Genomic DNA, 17703 nt, shown 5'->3' on the forward strand with positions numbered 1-17703 from the left:
TGAAAACTTTTTTCAGGGCTAGCTACGAAAGAGTCATTTTTGTTCTGGTACTGGGAGAGTCTTGGTAATGCAATAAAAAATGCAAATTTTTACAAAAAGGTTAAAATTTGTTCAAATTACACAACAATATGTTAGCTTAAATTCTGTTCATTACCAAATCAGTTCACTGCAACTTTGTGTAATATAACAATTAAAACTAATTATTATAGAATGTAATATCAATCTAATTTAATTACTTTAATGTAATACCATCATTAACGAGATTCTAGATCTCAGAAATAATTATATGCATTAATAAAAAATAATGTAGCATTTTAGGAAATAATTTGAATTAATATAAATTTTTACAATCCATGTTTTATTAATTTGTCGACATTCCTCCCACAATAGCTCATCAACAGTTCCATAATCAAGTGCCCTTACTTCTTAGAAGTTCCCAATTTTCTAGACGTATTTTACATACGTAATTAAGAAAAGATAATCCCTAGATGTTCTCAAACATATATGAAGAAATCAAATACGTCTAGAAAATTGGGAACTCCTACGAAGACTTCATAGGATATTCTTACTTTTTCATAATCCCCGATACAAATTTTGGTGTCTGTAATATTACAAAAATGTAGGTGCTATAAAATGAAATTCTGTTATTGCCAATGTCAGGAATGAAAAAGGTCAGTGTGATGTATACCCTGAGGCAGCTATGAAAACTCGTTTTGAAGTAATATCAAAAGTCTAGGTATCAATTTACATTAACGTGACCATGGAAAGGTATGTTCATTTTTTTTCCCCCTGAAAACAATATTGAAGAAAAAATTCGTCGGCAACGAAAATCAAAGGAGCTACGATTTTTTTAAATCCCTCTGAAAACTCCGTTTTTGACAGTTTCCTATAACTCCGCGTCTGCTCAAACTCAGTATAGCCAGAATTTTAAAAACCGATTATCATACTAACAACGAGAAATTATCGTACTTTCATATAAAATAATCGTACCAAACACATTTAATGAAAAAGTATGTTATGTTCGTATAATAAATTTATGTTATAATTAACTTTTGGTTTGTTACTTGTATAAATTTGTCAAAAATCTTTCATGGTACGATAATAACTACCCATCGTGTTACTTACCGGCGCATAAAATCAATGAAATTATCGTACCTTTACGATAATTATCGTACCTCTGGCAACACTATCCATATTTGACAGTTTGGTATAACTCCGACCCTTCTCAAATAAAGAAGGGACGCCATTTTGAACTACTGTTGTTCCTCCACGTCTATTCTTAACCTCCTAGTTCAGTACTGGTAATGGCACACCTTTGTGTTGGATGTTCGGTATCTCACGTGGAAGCAATTCGTAAAGACGAGTCTAACTAATACGTTAATCCTGTCAACGATGCCTGCCCGCTGCGCAGTGCTGCGCACTGCTTGCTCTTTTAGAAACAAAAACTCGAGCTTGCAAAAGTCGAATCCCAGATCACGTGATGCCCCTGCTCCTTAACGCAATAATGTCCGAAAGGCATCAATATAATACAATAATATACTTTCCCCCCAGTTCATATGCACCTGTGATAATAATACTTGGCTATAAATGCCCAACACATGAAAAAAGTCCATTTTCCTTGGTCACGCTAATGTAAATAAATACCAAAGTCTATATATAAATGAATGTTTGTCTGTATGTCCTTTTTTAGATTCAGAAACTATTTGACCAATCATTATAAAAATGTGTATGTATATGTATTTTTCCACGAAGAAGGTTTATATACTCTGCCCATTGATCTAACAGACCACCAGGCGGCGCTGCAAAATATAAGAGTTATCAAAGCGCCTACACATTATAAACTGCAATTACGAGGCAGTTACGTGTAATAAATATCCAAAAGACTGTTTGACGGCGCTAAGTTTTGATGTATGTGTGTCTTTTAAATACATTTCTGGTTGAACTTGAAGCTTGAGTATTAGAGCACTTTATAATAAAGTACATGTACGTGTACAATGGCTATAAACATACACTTTTGACAGATTTTCTTGATCGTAGCAAGAAGGTAAAAAAATGTAAACTCTACATCGGCGTTGGAAATATAATTTACAAACCAGTAGTGCTCATACACGGGCAAAGCTTACGAAAAGCGAGCGAAGCTAGTATTGCGGGAATCAGCTAGTATTGTATAAATCAGAATAAAAATCAAAGCTTTTTATTCGGTACTTAGTTTTAACGTCAAATCACGGCGAGAGAGATCTCTAAGTCGGAGAACACAATCATGACTATTTATAATGTAACAGGAATTGCTAACATGATGAGCTAAAATAGACGTTTTATTACTGCGTTTACTTATAATTATATGTTTGAGCACCTTCCAGTTTTTATGTCAACAATGTTTTAGTTTCACTTGTTAGAATAAATTATTAATATGTACATTCCTGTATTTTCTCGTTGACATTTCCTGGATATCCTACGCTAGTACGTAGGTGTGGAATGCGGTATTTTTCTAAATTATAGATATAGTTACTTGATAAAGTTTTCCTCCTTAGACTAGATGAAGATTCCTGATAATGGCACTGTTGAAGAACAGGGAAGTGGATTATGAGGGGCGAAAATTTCCACAACCATCTATTAATTTCAGAATTCATAGGAACATCTCATCTAATCAAGTCGAATTTAATTGTCTTCGGTGTTGGCACAATGAGTCTAAGTACGGATAGTGTTGTTTTTTTCGCGGGAATCTAAGAATATGTCCCAATTAAAGCAAATTTGATGATGAAATTTGAGAAGAGATAGTGAGAGGGGAGGGGAGGTCAGGAATTTTGTTAGAATCTTGGGAGTTTTTGTAGATATTCGTCCTGGTAGCCATGATATGAAAATTTCATCTGTTTATTACACAAGCTTTACTTAGTTCCATATATTCTCACAGATGAGTAACGACTTACAGACTACACGCCTTAGAAACATCCTGGAAAAATTTGTTAAAAAGGAATTTTGAAAAGGATTCTTGACTGAACTAAATAGAGTCTACCTTTCTCAATGTATGCGATTTCTGATAATATCCAGCCATTTTGTATAAGCTACGTTTGGTACCTGTACGTTTTTATTGTACAACCTACCTTTGACAATGTATGCGATTTCTGATAATATCCAGCATTTGATATATCTACGTTTGGTACCTGTAACGTTTTTATTGTACAACCTACCTTTGACAATGTATGCGATTTCTGATAATATCTAGCCATTTGGTATAGCTACGTTTTGGTACCTGTACGTTTTTATTGTACAACCTACCTTTGTCAATGTATGCGATTTCTGATAATATCCAGCCATTTGATATATCTACGTTTGGTACCTGTACGTTTTTATTGTACAACCTACCTTTGACAATGTATGCGATTTCTGATAATATCCAGCCATTTTGTATAGCTACGTTTGGTACCTGTACGTTTTTATTGTACAACCTACCTTTGACAATGTATGCGATTTCTGATAATATCCAGCCATTTGATATATCTACGTTTGGTACCTGTACGTTTTTATTGTACAACCTACCTTTGACAATGTATGCGATTTCTGATAATATCTAGCCATTTGGTATAGCTACGTTTGGTACCTGTACGTTTTTTATTGTACAAACCTACCTTTGTCAATGTATGCGATTTCTGATAATATCCAGCCATTTGGTATAGCTACGTTTGGTAGCTGTAACGTTTTTTATTGTACAACCTACCTTTCTCCATGTATGCGATTTCTGATAATATCTAGCCATTTGATATAGCTACGTTTGGTAGCTGTACGTTTTTATTGTACAACCTATCTTTCTCAATGTATGCGATTTCTGATAATATCCAGCCATTTGATATAGCTACGTTTGGTACCTGTACGTTTTTTATTGTACAACCTACCTTTGTCAAATGTATGCGATTTCTGATAATATCCAGCCATTTGATATATCTACGTTTGGTACCTGTACGTTTTTTATTGTACAACCTACCTTTGACAATGTATGCGATTTCTGATAATATCCAGCCATTTTGTATAGCTACGTTTGGTACCTGTACGTTTTTATTGTACAACCTACCTTTGACAATGTATGCGATTTCTGATAATATCCAGCCATTTGATATATCTACGTTTGGTACCTGTACGTTTTTATTGTACAACCTACCTTTGACAATGTATGGCGATTTCTGAATAATATCTAGCCATTTGGTATAGCTACGTTTGGTACCTGTACGTTTTTATTGTACAACCTACCTTTGTCAATGTATGCGATTTCTGATAATATCCAGCCATTTGATATATCTACGTTTGGTACCTGTACGTTTTTATTGTACAACCTACCTTTGACAATGTATGCGATTTCTGATAATATCCAGCCATTTTGTATAGCTACGTTTGGTACCTGTACGTTTTTATTGTACAACCTACCTTTGACAATGTATGCGATTTCTGATAATATCCAGCCATTTGATATAATCTACGTTTGGTACCTGTACGTTTTTATTGTACAACCTACCTTTGACAATGTATGCGATTTCTGATAATATCTAGCCATTTTGGTATAGCTACGTTTGGTACCTGTACGTTTTTATTGTACAACCTACCTTTGTCAATGTATGCGATTTCTGATTAATATCCAGCCATTTGTATAGCTACGTTTGGTAGCTGTACGTTTTTATTGTACAACCTACCTTTCTCCATGTATGCGATTTCTGATAATATCTAGCCATTTGATATAGCTACGTTTTGGTAGCTGTACGTTTTTATTGTACAACCTACCTTTGTCAATGTATGCGATTTCTGATAATATCCAGCCATTGTATAGCTACTTTTGGTACCTGTACGTTTTTATTGTACAACCTACCTTTCTCAATGTATGCGATTTCTGATAATATCCAGCCATTTGGGTATAGCTACGTTTGGTAGCTGTACGTTTTTATTGTACAACCTATCTTTCTCAATGTATGCGATTTCTGATAATATCCAGCCATTTGATATAGCTACGTTTGGTAGCTGTACGTTTTTATTGTACAACCTACCTTTCTCAATGTATGCGATTTCTGATAATATCCAGCCATTTGGTATAGCTACGTTTGGTACCTGTACGTTTTATTGTACAACCTACCTTTGACAATGTATGCGATTTCTGATAATATCTAGCCATTTGGTATAGCTACGTTTGGTACCTGTACGTTTTTTTATTGTACAACCTACCTTTGTCAATGTATGCGATTTCTGATAATATCCAGCCATTTGGTATAGCTACGTTTGGTAGCTGTACGTTTTTATTGTACAACCTACCTTTCTCAATGTATGCGATTTCTGATAATATCCAGCCATTTGATATAGCTACGTTTGGTAGCTGTACGTTTTTATTGTACAACCTACCTTTGTCAATGTATGCGATTTCTGATAATATCCAGCCATTTGGTATAGCTACGTTTGGTACCTGTACGTTTTTATTGTACAACCTACCTTTCTCAATGTATGCGATTTCTGATAATATCCAGCCATTTGGTATAGCTACGTTTGGTAGCTGTACGTTTTTATTGTACAACCTATCTTTCTCAATGTATGCGATTTCTGATAATATCCAGCCATTTGATATAGCTACGTTTGGTACCTGTACGTTTTTATTGTACAACCTACCTTTGTCAATGTATGCGATTTCTGATAATATCCAGCCATTTGATATATCTACGTTTGGTACCTGTACGTTTTTATTGTACAACCTACCTTTGACAATGTATGCGATTTCTGATAATATCCAGCCATTTTGTATAGCTACGTTTGGTACCTGTACGTTTTTATTGTACAACCTACCTTTGACAATGTATGCGATTTCTGATAATATCCAGCCATTTGATATATCTACGTTTGGTACCTGTACGTTTTTATTGTACAACCTACCTTTGACAATGTATGCGATTTCTGATAATATCCAGCCATTTTGTATAGCTACGTTTGGTACCTGTACGTTTTTATTGTACAACCTACCTTTGACAATGTATGCGATTTCTGATAATATCCAGCCATTTGATATATCTACGTTTGGTACCTGTACGTTTTTATTGTACAACCTACCTTTGACAATGTATGCGATTTCTGATAATATCTAGCCATTTGGTATAGCTACGTTTGGTACCTGTACGTTTTTTATTGTACAACCTACCTTTGTCAATGTATGCGATTTCTGATAATATCCAGCCATTTGGTATAGCTACGTTTGGTAGCTGTACGTTTTTATTGTACAACCTACCTTTCTCCATGTATGCGATTTCTGATAATATCTAGCCATTTGATATAGCTACGTTTGGTAGCTGTACGTTTTTATTGTACAACCTACCTTTGTCAATGTATGCGATTTCTGATAATATCCAGCCATTTGGTATAGCTACGTTTGGTACCTGTACGTTTTTATTGTACAACCTACCTTTGTCAATGTATGCGATTTCTGATAATATCCAGCCATTTGGTATAGCTACGTTTGGTAGCTGTACGTTTTTATTGTACAACCTACCTTTCTCCATGTATGCGATTTCTGATAATATCTAGCCATTTGATATAGCTACGTTTGGTAGCTGTACGTTTTTATTGTACAACCTACCTTTGTCAATGTATGCGATTTCTGATAATATCCAGCCATTTGGTATAGCTACGTTTGGTACCTGTACGTTTTTATTGTACAACCTACCTTTCTCAATGTATGCGATTTCTGATAATATCCAGCCATTTGGTATAGCTACGTTTTGGTACCTGTACGTTTTTATTGTACAACCTATCTTTCTCAATGTATGCGATTTCTGATAATATCCAGCCATTTGGATATAGCTACGTTTGGTAGCTGTACGTTTTTATTGTACAACCTACCTTTGACAATGAATGCGATTTCTGATAATATCCAGCCATTTGGTATAGCTACGTTTGGTACCTGTACGTTTTTATTGTACAACCTACCTTTCTCAATGTATGCGATTTCTGATAATATCTGGCCATTTGATATAGCTACGTAGCTGTACGATTTTATTGTGCAAGGCCTTTTAATCCGCTGTGGCGTTCATACATCCAAATATTCAAACCAAAATTCCAAAGAGGTCATGAAATAAGCTAAATATAAGCACAACACAAATAGAATATAAAATAAAAAAGTTTTCATTTATCAAAGAATTGAAATGAGGAGCTGAAATTTGAACCGTCATAACAGTAGCTTTACAAATTCAAATCACCGGTATTTCGTAACTTAAGTTACTTTATTGAAAGACTATTAATTTATTCCTCGTAAGTATACCATCTGCCAAGAACACAAGCCTAGTGTAGTGTATCAAGGACACCCGCCATTACACTACGTACCTAGCAGAAAAATGCTTAATACCCAACACTTGTGTTGAATATACCTAATATGGATAATTCCAACACAAATAAAAACTATTTTAAGTTTTTTTAATACATTAATTAAATCTGGAGTGTGAGGTTTAATTAGCTCTATTATTCATGGTTGCAATCGATCAGATAATGAATGTTTCATCATATCTCATTGGTTTCTATGGTTGTAATACTCTGCATTTTTATTTATTTTAAACAGCCTAATGGTGTGTTAACTATTCCACTCAATATTGTGTATACTTCTTCTTAAATTGTTTCAGTTTTTATTTGAGTTCTTATAATTTCTTTAAGTAATGAACTCAGAAGTTGCTTATTTACAATAAACTATGTAAACAATGTACATTTTCAACTGATTTTGAAAATACTTCCAATGCCTTGTACGTGGAATTATTGAAAATTAGAGACTTTTGAAAACAACAACGAAAGCGACGGTATGCTTTCAGGTACGTTAAAACAAGTATCACCTCAAATTTGGTTTTACAGGTTTTTTTACATCGTTATTTATTTATTCCATCTGTCAAAAAGACAAATACATACTAAACAAAACAATTATACACAACAGAGTAATAATAACGAACGATAAATATAATATCAACAGTATTAAGATGGTATAAAGGTCAAGACAATACATTAGTTCTCTCTTGAAGGTATCGCCGCTCGTACCGAAGAGATCCAGATGACCGGGCAGGTTGTTGCCAGGCGTTGAAGGCGAGGAAATCTCTATGAAACATGTACTGGGTAAAGCAGTGCCGCCTTGTAAAGAAGTGGGGGAGGCTAAGAATTGTTACGATGGATCAACACGAAATATAACAGTTACTTCTGCAAATAAAACACCACAGGAGTATATTAATCAGTAACTTTATTATATATTTTTGTGCAGCAAACTACGTGCAATGCCTATCTGCATATCGAGGTCTGAAGAGTCTCTTCCGCAAAGACCAAGGGGTGGCTGAGCTAGATCTGTCCACCCTCTACGGTATCCACGCCTTCGCCTTCGCGTTCATAGTGTTGGGTCATCGCTTCGGAACCTACATGTGCACCACCATTATCAATTACGAGGATGTTGAATACGTAAGTCCAGTATATTATGTTCATTGTATTAGTAAAATATTGCTGCAGACCTTCGTCATAGTTGAGTTAAAGATGAGATTACAGTAACCCCTCTTAGCCAATAAGTAGTTAGCTGTATAATTTCATCAAGTATCCAAAGTGAGATGACAACATTTCAGCAATTTTATCGAGTTAATAACGTTCTGACCGAAAAATTCCGATAATACGGTTAGCCATTACACTGGTCAGGTAACCGTGAAAACTAAAGAATCTAAAAATAGTATAGTGAAATGCCTTTAAAAACCAATCAAGGATGTTCTTCTTAAAACAAATTAATTCTAAATTTATGTATGAATTTTTTTATGTTATTGAAATTCAAAAGTGTTTTAGTCACTTAAATGTATAAACCAGACATTCTTATATACTGGACAGTACAAACATTTCATCACTTAATTGTATTCAATAAATTATCACGTAACCATTTTATTATATTTGTGTCCTTAAGATGAAAAAACGTGCAAAACTGTCTTAGGAACACCATTAATAAAACAAACAATCGCTATCCCATATTAATTAGAAAATCGGAAATTAAACCATAGTCAGTTTTTGTCATTTAAAATATATAATTTGTGTTAATTATGTTTTTTCTGACTTTAGATCATTTTTATGTTAATGTAAGTTGCCTATATCTACAGTCTTTGAAGATGTTTTGAAGTTTTGAGGGAGACTTTACATTATAATACTTCTATATAAGTTGACTGTATACAGTTAAGAAGTATAGAAAGATCTCTTTTAGGATGAAAACATCACAGTAGTTTTGGCTAAAAAAAATTGCCTTTTAGAAATACTTTGTCACAGCTTAGTTCACAGACAACAGGTACAAAGATTTACTGTTTAATATCACTTAGGTGATATTTTAATTATTACCTATTAATTAGGATTTAATAGGATTTAAATAATACGGCACATATGTTCACAACACAATGTATTCTTCCAAACCATCTTCTTAAATCTATCTTACATCTTACATGGAGCTGTGTGCCATTACAATACTGGTACACTGCCACATTCATATCAATATAGATATGTACTATATAAAAATATACAACATATTACCAATATGTAACATTTACTATGTTTTCAACATCCGCATTGTATTTCTACCTAACCAAACATTCTGTATAATCATGCCTTATGCTGTTAAAAATTGAAACTAACGACAACCTAAGAACTTTTTTAAATTAAATGCCTGTGGTTTTTGGTAAGGCATTGCGAAAAGTTTTTTTCGGCTGCTCTAAATTAAGCCGAATTTGAGGAGAGTCTTTTTTATAGCGTTTTAACAGAAACAGGCAATAAACCTACGATAATATTGCTACTTAAACCTAGAAGGTGTGATTTATTAGTAACCAGATCTAATAAACCACCTATTGTAAACTATTCTACTCTAATACTACACGTGTAATCTGACATTATCTTACATGTACAATTTTTGTAGTGAGATTTCGAATAAATTGGAAATGTATTTATATTGCACTACATCAATAATACTCTTGTAGTTATATTTTTCACGAATCCGTATCTTATATTTGCTTCTTACATGCTTCATCATGCGCAGATTTACTTGCTCCCTACCCTCTGGTGAATTGCCTCAGAAAATACGGACTATGGGTAGAATTAAAGTAAACTAAAGTAAATATGTCTTATTTTACAGGCGAAGTTATAACATTATAATTCTTAACACTTAACCTGGGGTCCAATGGCTTAAAGGTGACTTCCGAACCACCACCAATGGCCGGGCAGGCGGACTGTTTGCAAGGACAGGATCGCTCAGCGGTCACCCATCCAAGCGGCAGCCACGCTCGACGTTGCTTGATCTGTTCGATACCCGTTATACCCACTACAATGCGCCATTGGCCATTGGTTAGAATTGACAAATGATAAAGTAAAACATTTAATCAAATTTAGCCAATAACCTTTTTTAAATACTATAACGATTTATTGTAGAATAGGCATCGACGATTTTTAGTTGTTTCCAAAATCCACGAATGATCTTGCTTCATTGAATAAGTGCCTGTTAAGAGATCATGTCTTTAAAATTATTCCGAAACTCTTTCATACACGGAAATTGTGTACTCAAATAAAAAATACAGTAGAGCTTTGAGATTAGATAAAATCTTCTTTTTATTTGGGGAAGCCTTGCCTGCCATTATTAACCAATAAGACAATATAATTAATTTCTAACAGTCCTCATAACAAAAGAAACTTCCCTCAGTACCACACATTCTATGAGTTATTTTACTGCTAAGTCCATTCCAGAGTTCCTTGTTTCTTACAGATGTTCCGCCACTACTGGCTCTCTATGTGGACCGGTCACATGGACCTCTTCTGTGACATCTTCTTCTTCCTCTCCGCCTTCCTGTTGGGGGTCATCCTCTCGTTGCAACTGGACAAAAGTTACATCTCACCGCTCAAGGTTTATATCCACCGACTCATCAGGTAAATGTAATCTTACATATATACTTACACGGGTTAATTGGGAAACTATTAAAATTAATAGTATTTGGACCATTTATATCTTTAAAGAATTTGACAGTGCATCCATCTTTGTGCATTTCGCATGGTTTATGTTGTGCATTGTGGCAGGCATCCCCGGCACTATGGGGTTTTGGACATTGTAAAACTACCTACTCTATTCAAAAATATGAATATTTATTACTTATTGAGAGTAATTCATTTGATCCTGGTGGTATGTGACGACGACTTTTTAGTGGTTAACATACTTATATTATTATCGTCTTGAAAAATATTAAGTTTTAATTAGTAAGAGGCATATAAAACTACGTATAAATCGCTACGTTATCATTTACCACCACATTCATAATTTAGAATCAACGTTAGGAAATACAAATGGGACTTTAGTCATTTCGAACATCGTACGTCTCAAAGTTTATTCGGGAACTTGAAAACGTACTTTAATCGGGTTTAAGCATGAGTGTACGAGTATATATATTTTAGCGTTTACTTGTTAAAACTCAAGCAAAAAATGTCAAACATGCTTAAAGTTTTGCATTCAAGACCTGGTGTGACTCAGTATTGTTTATATCTTAAGTAGAACTAAAGGGTGCATAAAGTGCTCACTGTCACATTTTATTGAATTTGTGTCTGTTATAGCACTAGAATTAAGTTCAATCTGTATTTGGGTATCTGTATAAAATATGGTTTAGAATTACGCCAGGAACGCTTATTTAAGAAATATTTTAATTAGGGTTTATAATATATTTGATTTAACTTAATGGTAAAGTTAGGTTCTTACAAAACCCAAACTCTTAATATTAGGTTAGAATCTTATCATTACGTTAAACTCTTATCATTAGACTCTTAACGTTACGCCGAAAGATTAATACTGTTTAAACACTTATATAGTATATATGTATATCCATATATGTGTTATAAGAAATTTTAAGTAAGAATTCTCTTAATAGAAAAGAGTTGACCTTCTCCCTCTATTTTTTTAACAGACTGCTCCCTGCCTACGCTACGGTAGTATTTTTCTACGCCACTGTCTACTACAAGCTGGGTAGCGGGCCGATATGGAACGCTGTCGTGAAGCAAGAGCAAGACCAGTGTCGAGACTACTGGTGGGTGAACTTGGTCTTCCTCAACAACTACCTGGGAGGGGACAAGATGGTGAGTAGTAAAACAGCTGAAGTGTAAAAGGTGAAATTGGTCTTCCTCAACCTAGGACCTAGGAGGGGACAAGATGGTGAGTAGTAAAACAGGTGAAGTGTAAAAGGTGAAATTGGTCTTCCTCAACAACTACCTGGAAGAGGGGATATGATGGTGGAAACTAAAACAGTTGTAATATAAATGATACCAAATGCTTTGTTGCTGTGCCTTCTACAGTCCTAGTATATCGCTTGCGACTTCCAGGTTGTTCCTGGCAGGAACTCTACTACTGATACTACTGAACCGTATGAAATGCTATGTTTCAGTGCCTTCTACAGTCTTGGTATATCGCTTGCGACTTCCAGTTGTTCCTGGCAGGAACTCTACTACTGATACTACTGAACCGTATGAAATGCTATGTTTCAGTGCCTTCTACAGTCTTGGTATATCGCTTGCGACTTCCAGTTGTTCCTGGCAGGAACTCTACTACTGATACTACTGAACCGTATGAAATGCTATGTTTCAGTGCCTTCTACAGTCTTGGTATATCGCTTGCGACTTCCAGTTGTTCCTGGCAGGAACTCTACTACTGATACTACTGAACCGTATGAAATGCTATGTTTCAGTGCCTTCTACAGTCTTGGTATATCGCTTGCGACTTCCAGTAGTTCCTGGCAGGAACTCTACTACTGATACTACTGAACCGTATGAAATGCTATGTTTCAGTGCCTTCTACAGTCTTGGTATATCGCTTGCGACTTCCAGTTGTTCCTGGCAGGAACTCTACTACTGATACTACTGAACCGTATGAAATGCTATGTTTCAGTGCCTTCTACAGTCTTGGTATATCGCTTGCGACTTCCAGTAGTTCCTGGCAGGAACTCTACTACTGATACTACTGAACCGTATGAAATGCTATGTTTTCAGTGCCTTCTACAGTCTTGGTATATCGCTTGCGACTTCCAGTTGTTCCTGGCAGGAACTCTACTACTGATACTACTGAACCGTATGAAATGCTATGTTTCAGTGCCTTCTACAGTCTTGGTATATCGCTTGCGACTTCCAGTAGTTCCTGGCAGGAACTCTACTACTGATACTACTGAACCGTATGAAATGCTATGTTTCAGTGCCTTCTACAGTCTTGGTATATCGCTTGCGACTTCCAGTTGTTCCTGGCAGGAACTCTACTACTGATACTACTGAACCGTATGAAATGCTATGTTTCAGTGCCTTCTACAGTCTTGGTATATCGCTTGCGACTTCCAGTTGTTCCTGGCAGGAACTCTACTACTGATACTACTGAACCGTATGAAATGCTATGTTTCAGTGCCTTCTACAGTCTTGGTATATCGCTTGCGACTTCCAGTTGTTCCTGGCAGGAACTCTACTACTGATACTACTGAACCGTATGAAATGCTATGTTTCAGTGCCTTCTACAGTCTTGGTATATCGCTTGCGACTTCCAGTTGTTCCTGGCAGGAACTCTACTACTGATACTACTGAACCGTATGAAATGCTATGTTTCAGTGCCTTCTACAGTCTTGGTATATCGCTTGCGACTTCCAGTTGTTCCTGGCAGGAACTCTACTACTGATACTACTGAACCGTATGAAATGCTATGTTTCAGTGCCTTCTACAGTCTTGGTATATCGCTTGCGACTTCCAGTTGTTCCTGGCAGGAACTCTACTACTGATACTACTGAACCGTATGAAATGCTATGTTTCAGTGCCTTCTACAGTCTTGGTATATCGCTTGCGACTTCCAGTTGTTCCTGGCAGGAACTCTACTACTGATACTACTGAACCGTATGAAATGCTATGTTTCAGTGCCTTCTACAGTCTTGGTATATCGCTTGCGACTTCCAGTAGTTCCTGGCAGGAACTCTACTACTGATACTACTGAACCGTATGAAATGCTATGTTTCAGTGCCTTCTACAGTCTTGGTATATCGCTTGCGACTTCCAGTTGTTCCTGGCAGGAACTCTACTACTGATACTACTGAACCGTATGAAATGCTATGTTTCAGTGCCTTCTACAGTCTTGGTATATCGCTTGCGACTTTCCAGTAGTTCCTGGCAGGAACTCTACTACTGATACTACTGAACCGTATGAAATGCTATGTTTCAGTGCCTTCTACAGTCTTGGTATATCGCTTGCGACTTCCAGTTGTTCCTGGCAGGAACTCTACTACTGATACTACTGAACCGTATGAAATGCTATGTTTCAGTGCCTTCTACAGTCTTGGTATATCGCTTGCGACTTCCAGTTGTTCCTGGCAGGAACTCTACTACTGATACTGCTGAACCGTATGAAATGCTATGTTTCAGTGCCTTCTACAGTCTTGGTATATCGCTTGCGACTTCCAGTTGTTCCTGGCAGGAACTCTACTACTGATACTACTGAACCGTATGAAATGCTATGTTTCAGTGCCTTCTACAGTCTTGGTATATCGCTTGCGACTTCCAGTAGTTCCTGGCAGGAACTCTACTACTGATACTACTGAACCGTATGAAATGCTATGTTTCAGTGCCTTCTACAGTCTTGGTATATCGCTTGCGACTTCCAGTAGTTCCTAGCAGGAACTCTACTACTGATACTGCTGAACCGTATGAAATGCTATGTTTCAGTGCCTTCTACAGTCTTGGTATATCGCTTGCGACTTCCAGTAGTTCCTGGCAGGAACTCTACTACTGATACTACTGAACCGTATGAAATGCTATGTTTCAGTGCCTTCTACAGTCTTGGTATATCGCTTGCGACTTCCAGTAGTTCCTGGCAGGAACTCTACTACTGATACTACTGAACCGTATGAAATGCTATGTTTCAGTGCCTTCTACAGTCTTGGTATATCGCTTGCGACTTCCAGTAGTTCCTGGCAGGAACTCTACTACTGATACTACTGAACCGTATGAAATGCTATGTTTTCAGTGCCTTCTACAGTCTTGGTATATCGCTTGCGACTTCCAGTTGTTCCTGGCAGGAACTCTACTACTGATACTACTGAACCGTATGAAATGCTATGTTTCAGTGCCTTCTACAGTCTTGGTATATCGCTTGCGACTTCCAGTTGTTCCTGGCAGGAACTCTACTACTGATACTACTGAACCGTATGAAATGCTATGTTTCAGTGCCTTCTACAGTCTTGGTATATCGCTTGCGACTTCCAGTAGTTCCTGGCAGGAACTCTACTACTGATACTGCTGAACCGTATGAAATGCTATGTTTCAGTGCCTTCTACAGTCTTGGTATATCGCTTGCGACTTCCAGTTGTTCCTGGCAGGAACTCTACTACTGATACTACTGAACCGTATGAAATGCTATGTTTCAGTGCCTTCTACAGTCTTGGTATATCGCTTGCGACTTCCAGTTGTTCCTGGCAGGAACTCTACTACTGATACTACTGAACCGTATGAAATGCTATGTTTCAGTGCCTTCTACAGTCTTGGTATATCGCTTGCGACTTCCAGTTGTTCCTGGCAGGAACTCTACTACTGATACTACTGAACCGTATGAAATGCTATGTTTCAGTGCCTTCTACAGTCTTGGTATATCGCTTGCGACTTCCAGTTGTTCCTGGCAGGAACTCTACTACTGATACTACTGAACCGTATGAAATGCTATGTTTCAGTGCCTTCTACAGTCTTGGTATATCGCTTGCGACTTCCAGTTGTTCCTGGCAGGAACTCTACTACTGATACTACTGAACCGTATGAAATGCTATGTTTCAGTGCCTTCTACAGTCTTGGTATATCGCTTGCGACTTCCAGTAGTTCCTGGCAGGAACTCTACTACTGATACTGCTGAACCGTATGAAATGCTATGTTTCAGTGCCTTCTACAGTCTTGGTATATCGCTTGCGACTTCCAGTAGTTCCTGGCAGGAACTCTACTACTGATACTACTGAACCGTATGAAATGCTATGTTTCAGTGCCTTCTACAGTCTTGGTATATCGCTTGCGACTTCCAGTTGTTCCTGGCAGGAACTCTACTACTGATACTACTGAACCGTATGAAATGCTATGTTTCAGTGCCTTCTACAGTCTTGGTATATCGCTTGCGACTTCCAGTTGTTCCTGGCAGGAACTCTACTACTGATACTACTGAACCGTATGAAATGCTATGTTTCAGTGCCTTCTACAGTCTTGGTATATCGCTTGCGACTTCCAGTTGTTCCTGGCAGGAACTCTACTACTGATACTACTGAACCGTATGAAATGCTATGTTTCAGTGCCTTCTACAGTCTTGGTATATCGCTTGCGACTTCCAGTTGTTTCCTGGCAGGAACTCTACTACTGATACTGCTGTAACCATATGAAATGCTATGTTTCAGTGCCTTCTACAGTCTTGGTATATCGCTTGCGACTTCCAGTTGTTCCTGGCAGGAACTCTACTACTGATACTGCTGTAACCGTATGAAATGCTATGTTTCAGTGCCTTCTACAGTCTTGGTATATCGCTTGCGACTTCCAGTAGTTCCTGGCAGGAACTCTACTACTGATACTACTGAACCGTATGAAATGCTATGTTTCAGTGCCTTCTACAGTCTTGGTATATCGCTTGCGACTTCCAGTAGTTCCTGGCAGGAACTCTACTACTGATACTACTGAACCGTATGAAATGCTATGTTTCAGTGCCTTCTACAGTCTTGGTATATCGCTTGCGACTTCCAGTAGTTCCTGGCAGGAACTCTACTACTGATACTACTGAACCGTATGAAATGCTATGTTTCAGTGCCTTCTACAGTCTTGGTATATCGCTTGCGACTTCCAGTTGTTCCTGGCAGGAACTCTACTACTGATACTACTGAACCGTATGAAATGCTATGTTTCAGTGCCTTCTACAGTCTTGGTATATCGCTTGCGACTTCCAGTAGTTCCTGGCAGGAACTCTACTACTGATACTACTGAACCGTATGAAATGCTATGTTTCAGTGCCTTCTACAGTCTTGGTATATCGCTTGCGACTTCCAGTTGTTCCTGGCAGGAACTCTACTACTGATACTACTGAACCGTATGAAATGCTATGTTTCAGTGCCTTCTACAGTCTTGGTATATCGCTTTGCGACTTCCAGTTGTTCCTGGCAGGAACTCTACTACTGATACTACTGAACCGTATGAAATGCTATGTTTCAGTGCCTTCTACAGTCCTTGGTATATCGCTTGCGACTTCCAGTAGTTCCTGGCAGGAAACTCTACTACTGATACTGCTGAACCGTATGAAATGCTATGTTTCAGTGCCTTCTACAGTCTTGGTATATCGCTTGCGACTTCCAGTTGTTTCCTGGCAGGAACTCTACTACTGATACTACTGAACCGTATGAAATGCTATGTTTCAGTGCCTTCTACAGTCTTGGTATATCGCTTGCGACTTCCAGTTGTTCCTGGCAGGAACTCTACTACTGATACTACTGAACCGTATGAAATGCTATGTTTCAGTGCCTTCTACAGTCTTGGTATATCGCTTGCGACTTCCAGTTGTTCCTGGCAGGAACTCTACTACTGATACTACTGAACCGTACGAAATGCTATGTTTCAGTGCCTTCTACAGTCTTGGTATATCGCTTGCGACTTCCAGTTGTTCCTGGCAGGAACTCTACTACTGATACTACTGAACCG

At 37.3% G+C, this 17703-nt stretch overlaps 1 protein-coding gene across 1 annotated transcript in view; it reads left to right on the top strand.

Annotated features, from left to right (window-relative positions):
• Nucleotides 1–17703, top strand: part of LOC124356644 (nose resistant to fluoxetine protein 6-like) — a 51900-nt gene that overhangs the window by 19104 nt on the left and 15093 nt on the right. Inside the window, exons 6-8 of the mRNA XM_046807769.1 lie at nucleotides 8252–8442; nucleotides 10757–10917; nucleotides 11940–12108. Of these exons, the coding sequence (XP_046663725.1) occupies nucleotides 8252–8442; nucleotides 10757–10917; nucleotides 11940–12108 (521 nt within the window). The remainder of the gene's footprint in view (nucleotides 1–8251; nucleotides 8443–10756; nucleotides 10918–11939; nucleotides 12109–17703) is intronic.

The sequence above is a fragment of the Homalodisca vitripennis genome, chromosome 3 (genome assembly GCF_021130785.1).
Source record: "Homalodisca vitripennis isolate AUS2020 chromosome 3, UT_GWSS_2.1, whole genome shotgun sequence".
Taxonomy (NCBI): Eukaryota; Metazoa; Arthropoda; class Insecta; order Hemiptera; family Cicadellidae; genus Homalodisca; species Homalodisca vitripennis.